The sequence below is a fragment of the Cnephaeus nilssonii genome (assembly GCF_951640355.1).
Source record: "Cnephaeus nilssonii genome assembly, chromosome: 20".
Classification (NCBI taxonomy): domain Eukaryota; kingdom Metazoa; phylum Chordata; class Mammalia; order Chiroptera; family Vespertilionidae; genus Cnephaeus; species Cnephaeus nilssonii.
The window spans coordinates 40,651,351-40,671,307 of NC_137091.1; the positions used below are offsets into that span (position 1 = coordinate 40,651,351).

The 19,957-nt window shown below is 52.0% G+C and overlaps 2 protein-coding genes across 3 annotated transcripts in view; one reads left to right on the top strand and one right to left on the bottom strand.

Annotated features, from left to right (window-relative positions):
- XRCC1 (X-ray repair cross complementing 1) overlaps positions 1-13,430 on the bottom strand; it is a 29,314-nt gene extending 15,884 nt beyond the window's left edge. Inside the window, exons 1-3 of one of the 2 annotated variants that reach the window (XM_079800378.1) lie at positions 13,202-13,430; positions 12,690-12,782; positions 3,351-3,461 (exon numbers count right to left, since the gene is read on the bottom strand). In XM_079800378.1, coding sequence (XP_079656504.1) covers positions 3,351-3,461; positions 12,690-12,782; positions 13,202-13,252 — 255 coding nt within the window. In that variant the 5' untranslated portion in view covers positions 13,253-13,430. The remainder of the gene's footprint in view (positions 1-3,350; positions 3,462-12,689; positions 12,783-13,201) is intronic. The other variant, XM_079800377.1, reaches the window with a different exon arrangement.
- A 2,141-nt stretch (positions 13,431-15,571) lies between these two features.
- PINLYP (phospholipase A2 inhibitor and LY6/PLAUR domain containing) lies at positions 15,572-18,154 on the top strand. Its single transcript, XM_079799361.1, has 4 exons — positions 15,572-15,700; positions 17,238-17,390; positions 17,641-17,784; positions 17,974-18,154. Exons 1-4 carry the CDS (start codon positions 15,640-15,642, stop codon positions 18,126-18,128), a joined length of 513 nt encoding a protein of 170 aa, XP_079655487.1. The 5' UTR covers positions 15,572-15,639; the 3' UTR covers positions 18,129-18,154.
- Positions 18,155-19,957: the final 1,803 nt, after the last annotated feature.

Sequence of the window (19,957 nt, forward strand, 5' to 3'; positions counted from 1 at the left end):
CTCTCTCTCTCTCTCTCTCTCTCTCCCCCCTCCCTTTCTCCCTCCCTCCCACTCTCTAAAAAAAATCAAAGGAAAAAATATCCTCAGGCGAAGATTAAAAAAAAAAAGTTAGCCCTAGCAGGTTTGGCTCAGTGGATAGAGCATCAGCCCACAGACTGAAGGGTCTTGGGTTTGATTCCAGTCAAGGGCACATACTTTGGTTTGATCTCCAGACCGATGAGGGCGTGTGCAGGAGGCAACCAATCACTATGTCTCTCTCACAATGATGTTTCTCTCTCTCTCTCCCCCTACCAACTCTCTCTCTAAAAATTAATGGAAAAATATCCTTGTATGAGGATTAACAACAACAAAATAAACATAAATATCAATGGAACAGAGAACACAGAAAAAAAATCTCTACAGATATGGTCAATTAATTGTCAACAAAAGAGCCAAAACAATTCAATGGGAAAAGGGAAGTCTCTCTCTCTCTTTTTTAAAAATATTTTTTTATTGATTTCAGAGAGGAAGAGAGGGAGAGAGAGATGGAAACATCAATGATGATAGAGAATCATTGATTGGCTGCCTCCTGTATGCCCCCCACTGGGGATTAAGCCTGCAACCTGGACATGTGCCCTGACCAGGAATCAAACCATAACCTCCTGGTTCACAGGTCAACGCTCAACCACTGAGACACGCCAGCCAGGCGGGAAGTCTCTTTTACAAAAAGGATTTAAAAGTAAGTAAGTAAATAAATAAATAAAGGATTTTCAACAAACATGAAAAATGCACGTCATCCCCTACTTCACACAATATACAAAAATTCATTTGCAATGGATCAGAAATCTAAGTGTAAAACCTAAAAATACAAAGCTTCTAGAAGAAAACACAGGAGATGGTGGAAAGCAGAATAATATCCATCTCTCCTCTCCCCGCCCCCCGCGCCCCCAGCAAAAGGTTCCCACAGTCTAATCCCTAATCCCTGGAACCTGTGAATATGGAAAAATAGACTTTGCAGATTCAATTAAGGATCTTGAAATAGGGAGATTACCTGGGTTATCCAGGTAGGTCCAGTGTCATCACAAGGATCTTTATAAGAAAGATGGAGGCAAGAGAATCAGTCAGAGAAGAAATGAAGAAGCAGATATTAGAGTGATGTGATTTGCTGGCTTATAGCGGTCGCCATCCGGTGGTCCGGTCCATGAGGTCCGAAAGGTTGGCGACCGCTGGCTTAGAAGATGGCGGAAGGGGCCACAAGCCAAGAAATGCAGGCAGTCTCTAGAAGCTGGGATAGGAAGGAAAATGGATTCTCCCCTGGAGCCTCCAGAAGGAATGCAGCCCTGCCATCTCCTTGGTTTTAGCCCGGTGAGAGTGATATTAGACAACTACCTCCAGAACTGTAAGATCATAAATGTGTGTTGTTTTAAACCACTGAGTTTGTGACAATTTGTTACAGCAGCAATAGGAAACTAATACTGGCACTATCATCATTACTTTGTGACAGGAAAATATCTCTTATAGGACACAAAAGGTACTAAGTATTAAAAAAACAAAACAACCCTGGATAGATTGGACTTCATCAGAGGCACTGTAATGAAAAGGCAAGTCACAGACTTGGGGAAAAATCTGCAATACATATATCTGAAAAAAGAGACTGAAAAAAATACAGAGTTAATGCCCATGACAAAAAGACAAACAACCTAATAAAAAAAATAAGATAAATGAACGACTAATAAGTACATGAAAGGTACTTATTACATGTCATAAATGGTTGGGAAAATGCACATGAAAGCCACAATAAAATACCACTACACGCCATCTGAATTGCTGAAATTTAGAAAATTAAAAAGACCGGCAATATCAAGAATGGGTAAGGATGTGAAGCAACTAGAATTCTCATATACTGCTGAAGGGAATATAAAATGATACAACCACGGTGGAAAACTCAATTTCTAATAAGGTTAAAACATATATCTACCCTAAAACCCTGTAATACCACTCCTAGGTATTTAACCAAAACAAATCTCCAAAGGAAGCTTGTACAAAAATGATGCAGCAGCGTTATTCACAATGGTCAAAAAGTGGCAAGAGATCCCAACAAGAGAATGGAAAACAATCGTGGTCTATGTTTATAGTGGAATACGACTCAGCAATAAAGTGGAACAGACCACTGGCATAGTCACAATATGGGAAAAGTCTCCAAAAACCATATGCTGAGTGAAAGAGCCACGTACAAAAGAAGTACATACTGTGCGATTCCATTTATATGAAATGTTAGGACAGGCAAATCTAAGCTATAGTGACAGACAGGAAGTCAGAGGTTGCCTGAGCTGGGGGTGGGGGGAGGAAGGGCATGGTGGGAGGGAGGAGTGACTATTAAAGGGACACAGGGCACTTTCAGTGATGCTGGCAGTGCTCCACGTCTTGACTCGGGAGACAGCTGCACAGGTGCATACATTTGTCAAAGACTCTTTGACCTCGACAGTCAGATCTGTGTATTTGATTATATGCCAAATATACCACAATTAAAAACAATCTCTGCCCTGGCCAGTGTGGCTCAATTGGTTGGGCCTCCTCCTGTGCAAAAGGAAGTTGCCAGTTCCATTTCCAGTCAGGGCACATGCCCGGGTTTCGGCTCCATCCTTGGTAGGGGGCCTGAATGAGGCAGCCTATTGATGCTGCTCTATGTTGCACTCTCAAATAGATGTTTCTCTTTCTCTCTCCCTCCCTCTCCCTTCCTTTCTCTAAAAATCAAAAAACTATTCTTTAAAAACAAAAACAAAAAATTTCTCACTGCAAGAAAAAAAAAAATCTTGTAGAAAACTGGTTTGTTCACTTAAAATTATAAACTCTCTTTGTCACGGTAGGTCTATTTTTACCCAAAAACATTTCGTTGATTAACTAGCTGGCTAACTATGATCTCATCGATCCAGCTCTAATTAATTCAACCAGAAAAAAAAAAAAAAGGATTGTGCCAACTTTTAAAAATATTCGTAATAGAGCAAAAGGCATTCCTTTTTGGAAACATCTGTCACAAATCAAGTGACTACCAGAGGCAACCCACACAATTCGAAATCTCAATTGGCAGGGACATCTGTGAGAGCCCCTGGGGCTGGGTAAAGCAGTTTCACTCTCCAGGCGTGACTGAATCTTAGAACAAGTGTGTGCCTCTGGTTGTTTATGCCACCACAAGGCAACCGGGTCCCTTCCCTGTTGTGCACTGTTTATAACTATCTCCTCTGTACACCGGCTCCTCCAGAGGGCAGTGGTCAGTGCGACTCATGTCCACCCTCATCTGGCACCCAGGGGAAGCAGTGATGGGACATCTGGGGCAGAGATCAGCCTGGGGCCCATCGCAAGTCCCTGCTTACCTCATAGTCTTGCTCTCCAGCCCCTCCAGCCGAGCTGCCCACCAGCACCTCCACAAAGGCCGAGCCATCGTTCCCGATGTCCACACTATGTATCTGCTCCTCCTTCTCTAACTGCAAGAGAGGGGGAAGCCCACTGTTAGTGCCCGCTCTGCCCCAGGGCTCACTGTGGGACCTTGGGAGTGGGATGACCCGCATATGAGCCACCATATCTCCTTGCAATGTCAACTCTGGGACAAGTAGGTGGCCAATACTGAGTGGTGCCACCTTGTCCCCAGCATGCAACATTCAGAGCTCAAAAAATATTCACTGAATGCACAAACCCCCACATCCTCTTCCCCGGCGCCTCCAGACTCTGCCAGATCAGCTTATAATCTGCTCTCCTTGGCAGCACTCGCCAGTTTCCACCCCCAATCACACAGGATTCTGGGGAAGTTCCCTGAGGGTATGGCCCTGCTCTGGTTTTCTCACCACTGCTTCCTGCTCTGCCAAACACTAGCTATATGGTCTCTAACCATTCGAAGCCTCAGTTTCCTCATCTGTAAAATGGGGATGATAACCATATCTTTACACGTAAATACTATGGCCACAAGGCCCATATGTAATAGGCACTCTACCACTGTCAGTCAGGAGGCATTATTAGTCAACTAGAGACCCGGTGCATGAAATTCGTACAGGGGGTGGGGGGGAGTCCCCTCAGCCCGGCCTGTGCCCTCTCGCAGTCTGGGAGCCCTTGGAGGATGTCTGACTGAAGCCATCAGTCAGACAAACTTAGTGCTGCCATAGAGGCAGGAGAGGCTCCCACCACCGCCGCTGCACTCACCAGCCGTGAGCCCGGCTTCTGGCTGAGCGGCACTCCCCATTGAGCATCTGCCCCCTGGTGGTCAGTGTGTGGCATAGTGACTGGTCGTCTGCTGTTGGGTCGATTTGCATATTAGCCTTTTATTATATAGGATGCTCAGTAATTATTTGTCAAAAGAAGGAAAGAGCTACCTGTAGGACCTGCCACCCCCTTCTGACAGTTAAGGGTGCAGAAAGCCAGGTGGGGGTGGAAGGCAGTTGGGAACCGCTGAGGCAAGTCTCCTGCTTTCTAGTTTGGGACTCCTGTATTTGGATCCTAGAATGACAATTTAGACCGCTGGTGTGGCTCAGTGGTTGAGCATTGACCCATGAACGGTTCAATTCCTAGTCAGGGCACATGCCCGGATTTCAGGCTCAATCCCCAGTGGGGGGTGTGCAAGAGGCAGCCGATCAGTGGTTCTGTCTCATCATTGATGTTTCTATCCCTCACTTCCTCTCCCTTTCTCGCTCTGAAATCAGTAATAATTTTTTAAAAACCACACATATAGAATGACAAGTTATTCCAACCCTCAAAGGTACCTAGTCCACCACTGCTCAGATCATCTACCCCCACCGCTCGGATCATCTGATGCTCCAATCTGCCCTGTCACTTCCCAGTCAGGAGTTCACACAGACATCACCTGCACAGGGCTACACACAGGAGCACCCCGACATGGAAGGAAGGAGCCTGGACTTGGGATGAGTCAAGCCTGGGTTCAAATCCAGCCCTGTCATTTCTAAGTGTGCAACCCTGGGTGACGTACAACCTCTTTGAGAGGCAGCGCACTCACATGTAAAAGGGAGGGTCCTCATAATAACCCTCCTTCTGAAGAGAGCCGAGATGACACAGATACTAACAACCATAACAACAGCTGCTGTGAACATCTAAGGGCCCACGATGTGCCAGGCACATAATGCGTGCATCTTCTCTCCTCACAACGGCTTTGCAAGGCAGGGCTATTATTATCTTCATTTTATACATGAGCAAATGGAGGAAGGAAGTGGTTATGTAACTCCCTAAGGTCACACAGCTGGTGAGTGGCAGAGCTGGGACCAGAGACCGTGCAGGCTTGCTAGCACTGGTTAGGGCTCCTTCCCCACCAGGTGAGCAGGCTGAAGAGAGAGGAAGTGATGAGGGAGGGGCCTCCCCAAGGTTGAGCCGTGCTGGCCTCCTGACGACTCTGCCCGCCTCCACCGCTGCCCCCAGCTCAGAGCCCCGCACGGTGTGGTGCTGCCCAGGCACACAAGTCCCAGCCGGACTTCTGGGCCTCTTGCCGCACGTGGTGGCTCTCCTCCGGCCATGCTGCCTTCCTCCTGGCCTGAGAACAGGCTGGCTCCTTCCCACCGCAGGGCCTTTCCACCTGCCTCCCCCGCCTAGTCTACCCCTCCCCCAAACCTTCCTGCGGCTGATCCTTCCATCCTTCAGGTCTGCTCAGATGCTGCTTCAGACCAACCAAAGTAGCCTCCCACCTCCTACCAGGTGCTTCTCTATCCCCCGTCCCTGCTTTATTTTTCTTATCACCACTTGATATTATCTAGTTATATTTTTATTTGTATTTGTCTAGCATCTGTCTTTTAAGCTCCATGAGGACAGGGGCAATATGAGTCATTCCCTACTGTGTCTCCAGTGCCAAGAACAATGTCCGATCCATCCCAGCTCTGCTTCCTTACCGCTGTGTGATCCTGGAGCAAATGGTTTCATGTCACCCCATGGGCCTTAGTTTCCTAACCTATAATATGGGGACAGCAACAACTTCTACCTCATACAGTTGTGAAGATTCAAATGAGGAATACACACGAAGCCCCCTGAATAGTGCCTGCCACAGGGCAAGCATTCCATAAATGTCAGCTGATCCTTTTATCACCAGAGGCCTTCAGTACATTCCTCATGGATGAATGGACAGGAAGCTCCCAGGGACCATTTGCTGAAGAAACAAATGCCCTGAGTTGTAATTCTGACTCTCCTCTCTCTGACCAAGTGGCTTTGGTGAGTCGCTTGCCTCAGTGCTCTCATCTGTCACAAAAGAATCGCCATGGCTAACGTTTTTAGATTCTCACTGAGTGCTAGGTGCGTAGTATATTCGTTTCCTGCTGCTGCTATAACAAAGTACCACAAACTTCCTAGCTAAAACAACACAGCTCACAGACCTGGAGGTGCGAAGTGTGAAAGTTGGTCTCACTGAGCTAAAATCAAGGTGTCCGCAGGGCTGTTTCTTCAGGAGACTTTGGGGGAGAAGCACTTCCTTGCCTTGCTCCTAGAGGCCATCTGCCTCCTTGGCTTGTAGCCCTTCCCTCCAGCCTCACAGCCAGCAATGGCATCGCTCCAACCTCTGCTTCCATCACCACATCTCCTGTGACTAGTTCTGCTGCCTCCCTCTTTCCCTTATAAGGACCCTTGTGATCATATTGTCCTCTCCTCCCCTCCCCCCAATAATCCAGGTTAACCTCACCATCTCAAGATCCTTAACTTCATCATATCTGCAAGGTCCCCTTTGCCATGTAAAGTGACATATTCACGGGTTCTGGGGGTTAGGATGGGGCATCTTTTCGGGGGCCATTATTCTGCCCACCACAGTTGACAAAGCTCTTCCTGGGCCAGGCATCACTGAATCCTCACAAGGGTCTGTTACGATCCCAGTTCTACAGATGGGAAAACTGAGGCTTAGTTTAAATAAACAGCTCACATGTCACAGAGAACTATGACTAGCAAAGAAATGTGGGCCCTACTTTCTGACTATAAACTAACACTCCTTCTCAACTCCCCTTCAGGTAAAAATGCAACATCTTTACCTCTCCCACAATATAAAGCAACAGGCCCCACATTTAGTAGGATGTATATATTTTGTATTTTAAATTATTTTAAATGAATGAGTCTTATAACTACTTCTACTTTACACACACAGAGATTCCCTTGTATTTTCTTTTCTTTTTTTTATTACCATACTAGTGGCCCGATACACGAAATTCATGCATGGGGGGGGGGGGGGGGGGGCGGTGTCCCTCAGCCCAGCCTGCACTCTCTCCAATCTGGGACCCCTCGGGGGATGTTCGACGGACATCCCTCTTGTAATCTGGGACCACTGGCTCCTAACCCCTCACCTGCCTGCCTACCTGCCTGATCACCCCTAACCACTCTGCCTGCAGGCCTGCTCGCCCCCAACTGCCCCCCAGCTGACCTCCTCACCCCCAACTGTCCCCCCTTGCCAGCCTGATTGCCCCCAACTGCCCCCCCGCTGGCCTGCTTGCCCCCAACTGCCCCCCCTGCCGGCCTGCTCACCCCCAACTGCCCCCCTGCCAGCCTAATCGCCCCCAACTGCCCCCCTGCCGGCCTAATCACCCCCAACTGCCCCCCCTGCTGACCTTTTTGCCCCCAACTGCCCCCCTGCCAGCCTGATCGCCCCCAACTGCCCCCCCCCCCAGCCTGATCACTCCCAACTGCCCTCCCCTCTTGGCCTGATCGCCCCTAACCGCCTCTGCCTCGGCCCCACCACCATGGCTTTGTCCAGAAGGATGTCCGGAAGGTCTCCCGGTCTAATTAGCATATTACCCTTTTATTAGTATAGATACTTAGCTTAAAACACCATACATTTATTATCTGTTTCTGTAGATCAGAAATCCAACACAGGATGACCAGATTCTCAGCTCAGGGTTTTACGGGGCTGAAATCTAATGCTGGCTAGGTCTGTGGTTCTCATCTGGGGCTCAGGGTCCTCTTTCACAAGGACTGGCTATTGGCAGAATTCATTTCCTTGTGGCTGAAGGACTGAGGTTCCCATTCCTAGCTGACAGTCAGGGCACAACTCTCAGTTGCCACATGGCCCCCACAGGCTGCTCAGAGCATAGATGCTCGCTGCTGCTTCCAGCCAGCCAGAGTGTGTTTCTCTGACTTCCTCCTCTGTTCTTTCTTATTTTTGATAAATAAAAAATTTTTGATAAAAATGTGTATACATGGAAACAACCCAAATCAAATGTCCACAGACTTATGAATGGATACACATTGTATGGTCTATCCAAACGATGGATTATTACTCAGCTCTAAAAAGGAATGAAGCACTGACACATGCTACAACATGGAGGAACCTCGAGAACAATATGCTAAGTGAGAGAAGCCAGGCACAAAAGGCCACACATTGTGTGAGCCTATTCATATGAAATGTCCAGAATAGGTAAATCCAAGCACGCATTGGTGGTTCAGTGGTAGAATTCTCGCCTGCCAGAATAGGTAAATCCATAGAAACAAAAAGTAGATCAGTGGTTGCCAGGGGCAACCTGGGGAAAGGAGAACAGGGAGTGACTGCTTAATGGTTATAGGGCTTCTTTTTGGGGGTGATGGAAACATCCCCAATGAGGGGTGATGACTGCAAAACACTGTCAATATACTAAAAACCTCTGAATTGTAGACTTTAAATGGTTACAATGGTGAATTTTATGTTATGTGAGTTTTACCTCAGAAAGAGTGTGCAGTGTCAGCTGTTAACAGAAGGACTTAAGCACAAGATGACTGTCATCTGCAGCCAGGTCTGTGTGCACCTTTCGCAGGAAGTCATAATTCATGACAGTGAAACAAATGGCGCATGGAGGTTTGCAAAGTTCCTAAGAGACATCTTATAAAAACTGTTTCACATCCATGAAAGGCAATGTTATGTATAATTTAAAAGAATGAATTTTAAAAGGTACAAATTTATGCAATGGCAATGGATCTCCAAGATATAATCATCTGAAAAAATACTATGTAATTTTAATGTTTTAATATGCTTTTATTGATTTTAGAGAGAGAAGAAGGGAGAGGGAGAGAAACATCAATGAGAGAGAGTCATTGATAAGCTGCCTACTGCATGCCCCCCACTGGGGATCGAGTTCCCAACCTGGGCATGTGCCCTGATGGGGAATCCAACCATGACCTCCTGGTTCACACTCCACCACTGAGCCACAACGGCAGGGATCTCTCTCTCGCTCTCTCTCGCTCTCAACCTCTCCCTCTCTAAAACAAACAAACAAAATCAATAAAAACATATTTAAAAAAACAAAGCATACTATGGAGAGCAGCCAGACCCAAAAGTATATACTGTCTGATTCCATTTACATAAAATTCAAAACCAGGCAAAACAAATCGATGCTGTTAAAAATCAAGATCATGGTTACCCTTCCAGGGGGCAGTGACAAGAAGGAACACAAGAAGGTCTGGGGGGGGGGGGGGGGTGGCGGGTGGCATGTCCTGTTACTTGATCTGAGTGTGGAGCAGATGACAGCTGCGGTCTGTGAGGATTCACAGAACTGTGTGCTTTGCTGTACACATGTTACACATCAAAAGAAGGTGAAAACCAATTTAAAACCAACTGATTTGCAACCACTGAGCCCTGGCCGGTGTGGCTCAGTTGGTTGGAGTGTCATCCAGTACACCAAAAGGTTGTGGGTTCGATTCCTGGTCAGGGAACATACCTAGGTTGCAGGTTCGATCCCCAATCAGAGTGCATCTAGGAGGCAATTGATCAATGTTTCTCTCTCCCACACTTCTTCTCTCTCTAAAAATGTCCTTGGCTGAGGATTAAAAAATAAAAAGAAAGAAGAAAACCACTGAAAAACAAAAGAGAAACGTGTGCCACCTTGCTGTTCAACATTTCTCCTAAACAACCCACCTCCAGTGGGGCACTGGAGTTACACCTGGGCTGTGTCCCACCATCCCCTCTGGCCAGAAGTTAGCAAACAGATGGAAACTCCCCTCCTAAGAGGAAGTGATGGGTTGGCAACAGAGATTCTATGGCCGTGGCAAGCAAAAAAGGTATGTGGGCTCTCAAGAGCACAGGGCTGAACCGTATGTGGTAACATCCAGATGTAGATAATATTGTTGGGAAGGGAAAAAACACAGATTAGTCTATGTGTCTTGATGTCCAGAAATTTTACCCTCATCACTTGCTTGAAAAGAACCCAAATTAGCATTCACTGACTATGGAGGCACCCTGCACATTGGCAGCTGCCAAAAGCAATCAGATTTCCCAAAGGATCTCTGACATGAGATAAGTTAACCACGGCAATGCCGCTTGCTCAGACACTTGCCTCCTGCAGTTTATTCTCAACACAGAAATCAGGGATCTGCGAGAGCCTAAGTCAGATTCTATTTCTTCTCTGCTCAGAACCTTTCAGTGGCTCCCCTCTCAACCAGAGTAAAAGCTTAAGTCCTTACAATGGCTTTCAGGCCTTAAGTGTCATGGGGCCCTCCATCCGAACCCTATTAGCTCATCTCCAACTTCTCTCCCCCTGGCTAACTCCACTCCACCCCCATAGGCCTCCCAGCTGCTCCTTTGAGGCCGGCATCAGCCCGCCTAGGAGCCCAGAAATCTGCATAGCTCACAACATAGCTCACTCTGCTTAAATGTCACCTCAGGGAGGCCTTGCCTAAGTCCCTATTTAAATAAAAACCTCTTGCCCGGCCAGTGTTGCTCAGTGGTAGAGTGTTGACCCATAAACTGGGTGTCACGGTTCGATTCCCAGTCAGGGCATGTGCCTAGGTTGCGGGCTCCAACCCCAGTGGGGGGCGTGCAGGAGGCAGCCTATCAATGATTCTCTTTCATCATTGATGTTTTTATCTCTCCCTTTCCCTTCCTCTCTCTGAACTTAATAAAAATATATTTAAGCCCGACCGGCGTGATTCAGTGGTCGACCTATGAACCAGGAGGTCACGGTTCGATTCCCAGTCAGGGCAAATGCCCAGGTAGTGGACCCGATCCCCAGTGGGTGTGCAGGAGGCAGCCAATCAATGAGTCTCTCTCATCATTGATGTTTCTCTCTCTCTCTCCTTCTCCCTTCCCCTCTGAAATCAATAAAAATATAAATATAAATATTTTTAATAAATAAATACCTCTTGCTACTGCCTCCTACCCCAGCTGAGGCATTCCCCATTCCTCTTAACTGTTTGGTTTTCTTCCACAGCACTCGTCAGCTGACTTACGTTTTACTTTTGACTTTCCCCACTAACATGAAAGCTCCACAGGACTGACATGTCTATGTCTGATGCTGTCCACTGATATATAGCCCCAATATCTAAAACAGTTTGGCCTATAGAAGGTGCTTTATAACTAACTAGTAGCCCATTTGCAGGAAGAATCCTGCAAGCGGCCACATGTGCTGCCGTTGCGGCCGCCAGGCCTGCACCCATGCGCCGCTGCCGCCCGCCCCGCTCCGCCCTGCCCGGGGTTTCCCTCTGGCAGCCACCTTGCTTTCCGCTTTTCCTCCCTCTTCCTTCTAAGTTGTCTTCAGTCTTCACTCCTCCCTCCCTCAGCGTATGCAAATTAACCGCCATCTTTGTTGGGTGATTTGCATACTCACCCTGATTGGCTGGTGGGGCGTGGCTTTGGTTGGTGGGCGTGGCTTGGGCGTAGCGAAGGCACCATCAATTTGCATATTGCTATTTTAATAGGTAGGATTATCCAATGAATGAATGAACAACTGAATCCACCCACTCTTGAATCTACAGGTCCCATCCCTGTACTAGCAGCTTCCACACCTGTCTCCAGCTCCAGGTCCGACCCCTAACTGCCAGCCAGATGACGCCCCTTGGAAATCCCAAAGTCATATCAAACCTGGACATGCTAAGTGGACACATCACCTTCTCAGGCCGCCCCTCTCTAGTTTCCCATTTCAGTTACAGCAGCCCTGTCTCCCTCAGTCTCCCAGGTCGGAGAACCCTGTGCCTCCCTCCGGCCCCTCGGACTCCCTCACCCCCATGTCCTGTCTCCTCTGCTTTCAGTCTCTCTGTTCCCACTGCAACTGAGGTACAGAACGGGGTGATCCTCCTGGGGTCACAGGACATTTCCCTGGGATCATAAGAGAGCCCAGCAGAATCATCACTCAGTTATAAAAACAGGAATCCCTCCCTTTACACAAACACCTACATGTTGACAGGGCACTCCTGCAGACGTTATGTCACCAAATTATCACAACAACCCTGGGCCTGAATCTCATTATTCCCAGAAGACAGATGAGAAAACAAGTCCAGAGAAACTGAAGCACAGGGAGGGGAGAAGTGAGTGGCCAGTCTAAACTACCCTTCCTGCCATGTTGTTGTTAGTCTTCACCATAGGATATATTTTTGCCATTGATTTTTACAGAGAGTGGAAGGGAGGGAGGAGAATGGGGAAGAGGGAGAGAGAGAGGGAGAGGGAGAGGGGGAGGGGGAGGGGGAGGGGGAGGGGGAGGGAGAAGGGGAGGGGGAGGGAGAGAGGGAGGGGGAGGGGGAGGGAGAGGGGGAGGGGGAGGGGAGGGGAGGGGGAGGGGAGGGGGGAGGGGGAGGGGGAGGGAGAGGGAGAGAGATAGAGAGGGACGGGGAGAGAGGGACAGGGAGAGGGAGAGAGAGAAAGAGAGAGATGACAGAGACACGCTGCCATTGTCAGGAAAGGAAGCTGAGGCCCAGGGGAAAACCCTCAACCCGCTGCCAGCGGACTGGGGAGCAGGGTCTGGCCGCGGGTCCCCAGGCTCCCCTAAGGAGAGGGGGGGGGGCAGGGTCACCTGGAGCACCACTGAGATGGTCTTCTCGCCTGCCTTGGCTGCCCGCCACTTCCGGTAAGTGTCGGCCTTGAGAAGGTTTTCTGCGCAGTGGGTCTGGAGAGGAGAACGGGAAAGGGAATGTTAGGGTACCGAGATGAAAGCTAGGTCCCCCACCTCCAGATTATTCCTCCGAGTCCTCCCAAGCCCTCTGCGACCCCCCAGATGTAAGTGACCCCGTTAATTCTCCCCACGCTCTGCCCGGAGTCCCCCACACCACTCTGCCCTGGAAGTTCACCCCTGAGCTCCCCGAGGAAGCGCTCCCCTTCCTCCTTTCTCTCCGGGACTTCCACAGACTCCCGGAAGTCCCCCCAGTCCAAATCTCTCTCAGAATCCCCTTACAGCCTCCTGGGAATCCCCCCGGACCCTCCTCAGACGCCCATGAAGGTCCCTTGTACACGCCACAAGTTCCCACGGAGCCAGCCCCCTCAGGAATTCCCTTACGTCTCCCAACCCCCCTCACCCCAGTGCCTCACCGAGTCCTGGCTACTGCAGGACACCACATGGCGGAGGCGGATCTCCGGCATGTCAACGTCGTGGGCTTCGCGGGACGTGAAGGATGAAGGAGGGTCCGAGTTTGGGGGGGCGCGAGAAGGGGGTGCGCCCTGCGCGCGCTGAAGTGCGCACGCGCGCGAGGCTCGGGCCTTTCAAACCGCGGCGCGCCGGCGCACGCGTCAACCCGGCGCCGGCGCAGTCCGGCCTCTCCGGAGAGTGGCTCCGAGTTCCCTAGCAACGAGCTTTTCCTCTAGCCCCGCCTCTCCCTGGCCCTGGCCCTCCTTAGCCCCTCCTTCCGGTGATGCGCACATCCCGTTTTTTTCTGGGCGCCTAGCAACAGGAGCGGCCTCCGGGATTGGTCCCTAGAAGAAATTCCCCATTCTCATTGGACAACATAGTCACCGCCCAAAGGACCGCAAACCTGAGCGAATTTTTGCAGAGAGCCTTGGAGCCTACCGCAACAGGATCCTCCACCGGTCCTGCAGCTACACTCTTCCCCCGCTAGCTTCCCACCACACACAAAGGAAAAAAAAATCTCAGCTCTCTCCCAGAGTTATGCCTGAGGCCAGGAGAGAGTGGGTCAAGAACCTCCCTCAATAAAACACAAAGCATAAGCCCAAACCAAACACACACACCCAGCCTAGAGTGCTTCCACCCATGCCTCAGTTTCCCAATGTGACCTGTGGGCATCTGTCTCCTACCACGCCCATCGCTGCCCCGTTGACAGGCACCCCTTCTGTTCGGGTCCTCGGCAGACCCGGAGATACAGCCCCAGGCGGGTAGGAGCTGGAGACAGCCCGAACAAAGAACAGGGAGTATGAGCCAAGCCCATGAAGAAGGGAAGGGAGACAAGCCTCCTGTGCCCCCGCAGAACGAGCCTGGACGTGCTCGGCGCTCCCAGGTAGGGCCCCACCCACGCAGGGTGCCTCCTTGAGATGAGAGAGAAGAGAGAGGGGTTCTCAGACCTTGTAGCTGCCCTACACCTACAGGGAATCGAGTGACCCTGATTTTGACCTTGGGCTTCAGGCCAGAAAAAAAAAACGGGGGGGGGGGGGGGACGGGGAGTGAGAAAACAGGAAAGTGCCCCTCTGAGTCCTGATAGAAGGGGCTGGAAGCCCAGACTCCTGGGGTCCCTGTGGAGGAGGGGCCTGGGCACAAGGTGCCCAGGTTCCTTTTGGATTCTGGTCCCACCTCCCCAACCCAGAGCCGCAGAGGCCTGCCCTGAGATCTTACCTCAGCTCTTTCTCTCCCCAGGGTGAAGGTGGGTCCGGACCCGCCCATCCTGGGCTTCCTATAAGTACCGGGAACCTGGGGCTGCTGGGTCACACACCATGAGGCCGTCCAGGACACCGAGCACCTTCCTGCTGGCCTTCACACTGCTCGCCGCCCTGCTGGGTCTCGGTAAGTGACCAGAGGCTCGGCCTCCTGGCATCCTCGGGAAAGAGAGGACCAGGAGAGAGCAGTCAGCAAGGTCTCTCCGAGGGAGAGAGCGGGCGTCCTGGGAATTCAGGGTCATGTTGAAGGCAGAAGCTAAGGGAAGAGGAAGACTGGGGCCCCAAGAGAGGAAAAGCTCAAAGGCTCTTGGATTGGATCTCTGAGGAAGGAGGGGGCAGGGTGGGCTGAACCCTCCGTCCCCCAGGAGGGGGGTCTCAAAATAAGACATTTAAACTCTAGAAAGCATGATTAAGAAGGGAAATTTTTAAAAACTGGGGAGAGAGGGAGAGATTATCGTTTTTCTTGGACTCTAGGGAGATCAAGCCCCCAGCCACTCCTCCCTCAGAGGAAGGAGTTCAGGCAAGTCCCACCTTCCCCAGGTCCCAGGGGTCTGGGCCCCAAGCTGCCTCCTCTCTCGGGGTCAAGGAGGCCATGCCCTCGGCCCTCCTGGTCCTCGCTCTCCCTTCTTGAACTGGGATGCAGACCTCAGATTCAGGTTCCCCCTCCGGAGCTTCTACTGTCCACAGACCTACACGTGGTTCCTACGAGAAGGAGGGTCCCACATCCAAGAACCAGCTGGGCCTGAAGCTTCACAAAAACCCATGGGAACCTCCTCCCGGACCCCCTCCCTGGCCCCTCCCGGACCCCCTCCCTCCCTCCCTGGCCCTGAGCTTTCTAGGGGACCCAGCGTCCCAAGTCCCCAGCCTTGTAATTAGGTGAACAGGCTCCGTGGTGGAGTCGCTTCCCGCCTCGGGAAGCAGCTTTGCGGGCATCCCCAGCGCGTCCCTGGCAGAGCGCTGGACAGCTCCCCGGGCAGCGGGCAGCGCCCCACCCGGGAACAGCGAGCCGCCCGCCCCCGCCCCCGCGCGCATCTCCGCGGTCCCTGGGCCACAGCAGCCCGGACTGCAGCCCGGCCCTCCGCCCTGCAGGGCGCCCGCTGAGCTGCGAGGTGTGCAGGGGCTCCGGGCCCACGTGCAGCGGGAAGATGAAGACCTGCGAGGCCGGCAAGGACGCCTGCGTGGCCATCGTGGGGGAGTCGAGCACCAGTAGGAGCCCCGGCGCCCAACCCGGGGGAGGCGGTGGCGAGGGGAGGGACCGGCACGGTGGTGGGCGGGCCGGGGAGAGGGCAAGACGGTTCCGAGGTGGATGGAGGAAAGGGAATGCAGGGGAGCGATAGAAACCATTGCCGTCAGGGGTTTCCGGAAACGAGACTTTCCAAGAGAGAAGATGGGGGGGGGGGGGGGGTAGGGACTTTTTTCGGGCTGGACGGGGTGAGGAAAGGACACGGGGAGCAGAGCAGTGAGACGGGAAGAATCTAAGAGGCCAGAGGCGGGGGGCGGATCAGGAGAAGGAAGAGGCTGGGGTGGTTTGGGAGGGAGGGAGGGAGGAACAGACTACCCCAGCGATGATCGTGGGGGTCGTGCGGGCTGGAAGAGACCATTCCGGACAGGAGGAGGAGAGATGACATTGGGGTGGGAGGAGAGAAATAAAAGGAACCACAGCAGACGGGAGCAGGGAGAGGGGAGATAATCCCAAAGCATGGAGATGTAGAGAAGGGGCAGGAGGGAGGCTACTGAGTAGAAGGGGAGAGGAGGGGGGGTTTAGATGGAAGGGACCAGCCCAGACTCGATCAAGGAAGGGGGAGATGGGGAGCAATGGAAGGGACCACGGAGGGTTGGGGGTGGGGTGGAATGGGGCATGGTGTAGGAATGAAGGCTGTGACAGCAGGTGAAGGGCAACCTTGAGTGTAGGAAGGAACCATCCCAGCAGGAGGGGCGTGTAAGGAAGGTGAGGTAGAGGGTGGCAGGCTGCCCTCCGGACCTAGTCCGCGTTGGCAGGTGGGGGAAGGACACCTACCTCCCCAGATAGGAGGGAGATACAGACCCGGGGGTGGAGGTGTGGGGGAGAGGAAGCTGAGGGGAAAGCCACCCTTGGGTGAAGTGAAGAGGGGGACACCTTTGGATGGGGCTGGAAGAGACCACATGTGGAGTGGGGGAAGGCGTGGAGACTGGAGGAGACCACTTAAGGCAGGATCTGGGGGTAGCCAAAGAGGGTGGCAAGAGGCCCTCAGTTGGAGGTCTAGGGAGTGACCATGAAGAAACCTGGAGGACACTAGAGAGGGATGTGGACGTTTCAGGGCGGTGGTGTGGGGGCCGGCACCCCACGGTTTGTTGAAAGTGGCTCCCAAGCCTGTGAAGGCTGGGAGAGAGCATCTCATGCGGGCATAGGGTAGCCATAGATGACCTGGGAAAGCACTATCCACAGGACCTTTAGGGGGTGGCCATGGCGGGGGGGGGGGAGCGGTGAGAAGGACCTCGTTAGGCAGACCTGGGCTTGGCAATGGGGAACAGCAAGTGACCACCAAAGGCTGGCTAGGGGCTATGGTAATGAGGTAGGGGGTGGGGAGAGCTACCTAAGAAACCACTCCAGACTGCACCCCGGGTAGATAAGGGGGTATGGCTTTAGGGGGGCTGGAAAAGACCATCCTAGACAGTCTTGGGGTGCGGAAGCTGTGGGGTTGGAAGAGGCCCCAGGCAGGGGTCAACACTACCCAAGCCCTCCCGTCCCGTCCCCATCCCTCAGAGGGCCACCACTCAGTGAACAGCTACAAGGCCTGCATGAAGTTCAGCGACTGCTACTCGGGTTTCGTGTCCACCACCATGGGCCCCAAGGACTACATGGTGTCCAACACGCACTGCTGCCAGAGCGACGGCTGCAATCGCGGCTCGGTGCCCCGTAAGTGCCAGCTCAGCCCTGCCTCATGAGTCTCTTCCAGCCTGCCCCACGAGCCAGTGTGTGTGCCCTCGCCCTCCGCTCACCTGTGCGCTCTAACACTGGGCAAGCACCTTGCTCGAGAGCCTGTTTCTGCTCCTGTAAATGCAGGGCCCATAACCGCCGTTCCTCGGGGTTATTGTGAGATTGGGGGGGGGCGGGGGGCGGTGTTCCTAAAGGTCTCTTTGTACCTTGTGCTCCGCCCTCCTCCCAGCTCCCGAGAACAACCGTACGGAGAATGGCCTGCAGTGTCCCGCCTGCATCGTGCCCTTCCAGGAGGCGTGCCCGGGGACCCAGGCCGCCCGCTGTGTTGGCCCCGAAACCCACTGCATCTACTTCGCTGGCAGAGTGCAGGCTGGTGAGGGGCACCTGGGTCTCGGAAGGAGGGCACGGGGGCCCCCAGAACTGGAGGGAGCCAATGCTTCCAGGTTCTAGGGGAGATGGTGGCCCCAGAGAACTGGGTGAGGAGGTGGCAGGCCCGAGATTTCTAGGTCACGAGGACGGCGCGGTTGGGGGCCCTGACTCCGTTCTGAACTCTCCCTCCCAGGTATCATCAACACCAGGTTTGCCACTCGAGGCTGTGCCACAGAGAGCGCCTGCAACACCAAGCCTGGCGCCGAGGTGCCCTCGGCCTCCTATCTCTACTTCCTCCGCCGAGCAGACTGCCTGCCAGCCCCGCAGCCCCCTGGCAGGGGCGAGTGAAGAACCGAGGAACGTGTGGCTTGACGTCCCCATTTGTCTCAGCCTGCAGCTCCCTGGGTGCCTATAATTAAACAGATTAACTGAGCAAGCCCGGAGTCTTTGTAACATGATGCATCGCAGGGAAGTGTGTTGTAGAGAGAGGGGGGGAAACCCTGCTTTTATGAAGGGGTTACTCCATGCTGGGACCCTGTGCTAAATGTCTTCCATGCTGTACTTCATTTCATAATCACAGCAACTCTACCATTGATATTATTATCCCCATTTTACAGATAAACAAACTGAGGCACAGATTAGGGTGTCACTTGCCTTGGGTCAACCCCTAGGGAGGATCAGAGTCCTGATCACTTCTCTTGAGTAAGCTTGCCCACTTTTTGCCTGTTTTCATGTTGGCAAAATGTGGATATTAATAGTTATAACCTCATAGAGTTGTTGTAAGAGTGAAGTAAAAATAAAAAATAAAAAACTAACAGAGCAGATAATGCAGTGCCCAGCACCTTTAAGGCAGTGTTGCTTCTAGCGACTATATGCCTAAGTAGTAATCATCATAATGGCTGCCACTTACTGAATGGCCATTAGTCTGCAGGTGCTAAACATTGTCCTCATCAGGACAGACTAGATTACGCTACAGTAACAAGGAAGTCCCTAATCTCAGTGGTTTAAAACAACAAGGTTGTATTAGTCAACGCATGTGCAGGCATGCTGTGTAACAACGCATCTCAAAACAGACATGACAATAAGCATTCTTCTTTCTTAAGGGTTTGTGGGAGGCCGAGGTGGCTCCGCTCCTGGTCATGCTTTGGCTGATTTGGCTCTAGTTTTGGGAGGATTCAAGTTCTCCTCTTCGGGGTTTCACAAACCTCTGGGACTAGTGGCTCCCTGGCAGATCACAGCAGCACAAAAGCCAAGTGCGCTGAAAGCTCCTGCTGATGCCAGGTCTGCTAACATTTCACCGAGTAAAGCAAAGCAGACGGTCCAAGCCGGTCCAAGCCGACACTCAGGGAGCAGGGACGTATCCCCCCGCCCCGCCCCCGCCCCAGTGGGAGGGAGAGGAATGGTATTTGTTGAACAAGCACCCGCTCACAAAAGTTTGATTCTTCCTTCACCTACGTGTTGTGTTTGGCACCATCCACAGGTGTTCTGCTTATCATCCTAAGGCAGCCACAAACGTGAACACTGCCCATTTCTGTGCACAGGGAAGTCTCACATGAGTGATTAAATGCTGTGACTCAGAAACGACTTGACACAACTCTTCAGATGGAGCTGGTCACAGGGCCCCACCAAACCCCTTGGGGGCCGGGAGTGCAACCCTATCCTGTGACCTGGTCATGTTTCATAGACAGCGTCAATGGCCACTGTGGCCTCTTAGGGGCACTTTCTCATCTTCACAACCTCATGCGATAGGCACGACTAGTCTCATTCCTGTTTTCAGGAAAAGAATTTGAGGCTCAGAAGGGATGTCACATTGGAGTTCACACAGGTACAAAGGGGCAGAGCTTAAGCTTTTATTTAATTGGTCATGTTGAGGGAGGGGGGGGGGAAGAGACCACATCAGAGAGGAGGAACAAGCCTGTATTAGCTATCTTTTACTATGTAATAAACCAATCTAAAAGTCAGTGGCTTAGAACAATCACCTTTTATTTTGCTCATGAATTTATGGGTCAGCAATTTGGTCTGGGATCAGTTGGGTTCATTTGCCTGTCAGCTAGGCAGCTCTGTTTCGGAGGGTTGTCACGCTGTGGACTGGGGTGTCAAGGCTGACTGGGCCACGTCTCTTATGACCCAGCAGCGTATCCGGGGTTTCCTGTTGCACTTCCCAAGCCTCTGCCTGT

What these genes read in the sequence shown, in the direction of transcription:
- PINLYP (XM_079799361.1), top strand. Translation starts at nt 15,640, where the DNA reads ATGAAGACCTGCGAGGCCGGCAAGGACGCCTGCGTGGCCATCGTGGGG. An exon ending in CAATCGCGGCTCGGTGCCCC is followed by an intron (nt 17,391 to 17,640) that starts GTAAGTGCCAGC and finishes CCCTCCTCCCAG; the next exon opens with CTCCCGAGAACAACCGTACG. An exon ending in CGCTGGCAGAGTGCAGGCTG is followed by an intron (nt 17,785 to 17,973) that starts GTGAGGGGCACC and finishes TCTCCCTCCCAG; the next exon opens with GTATCATCAACACCAGGTTT.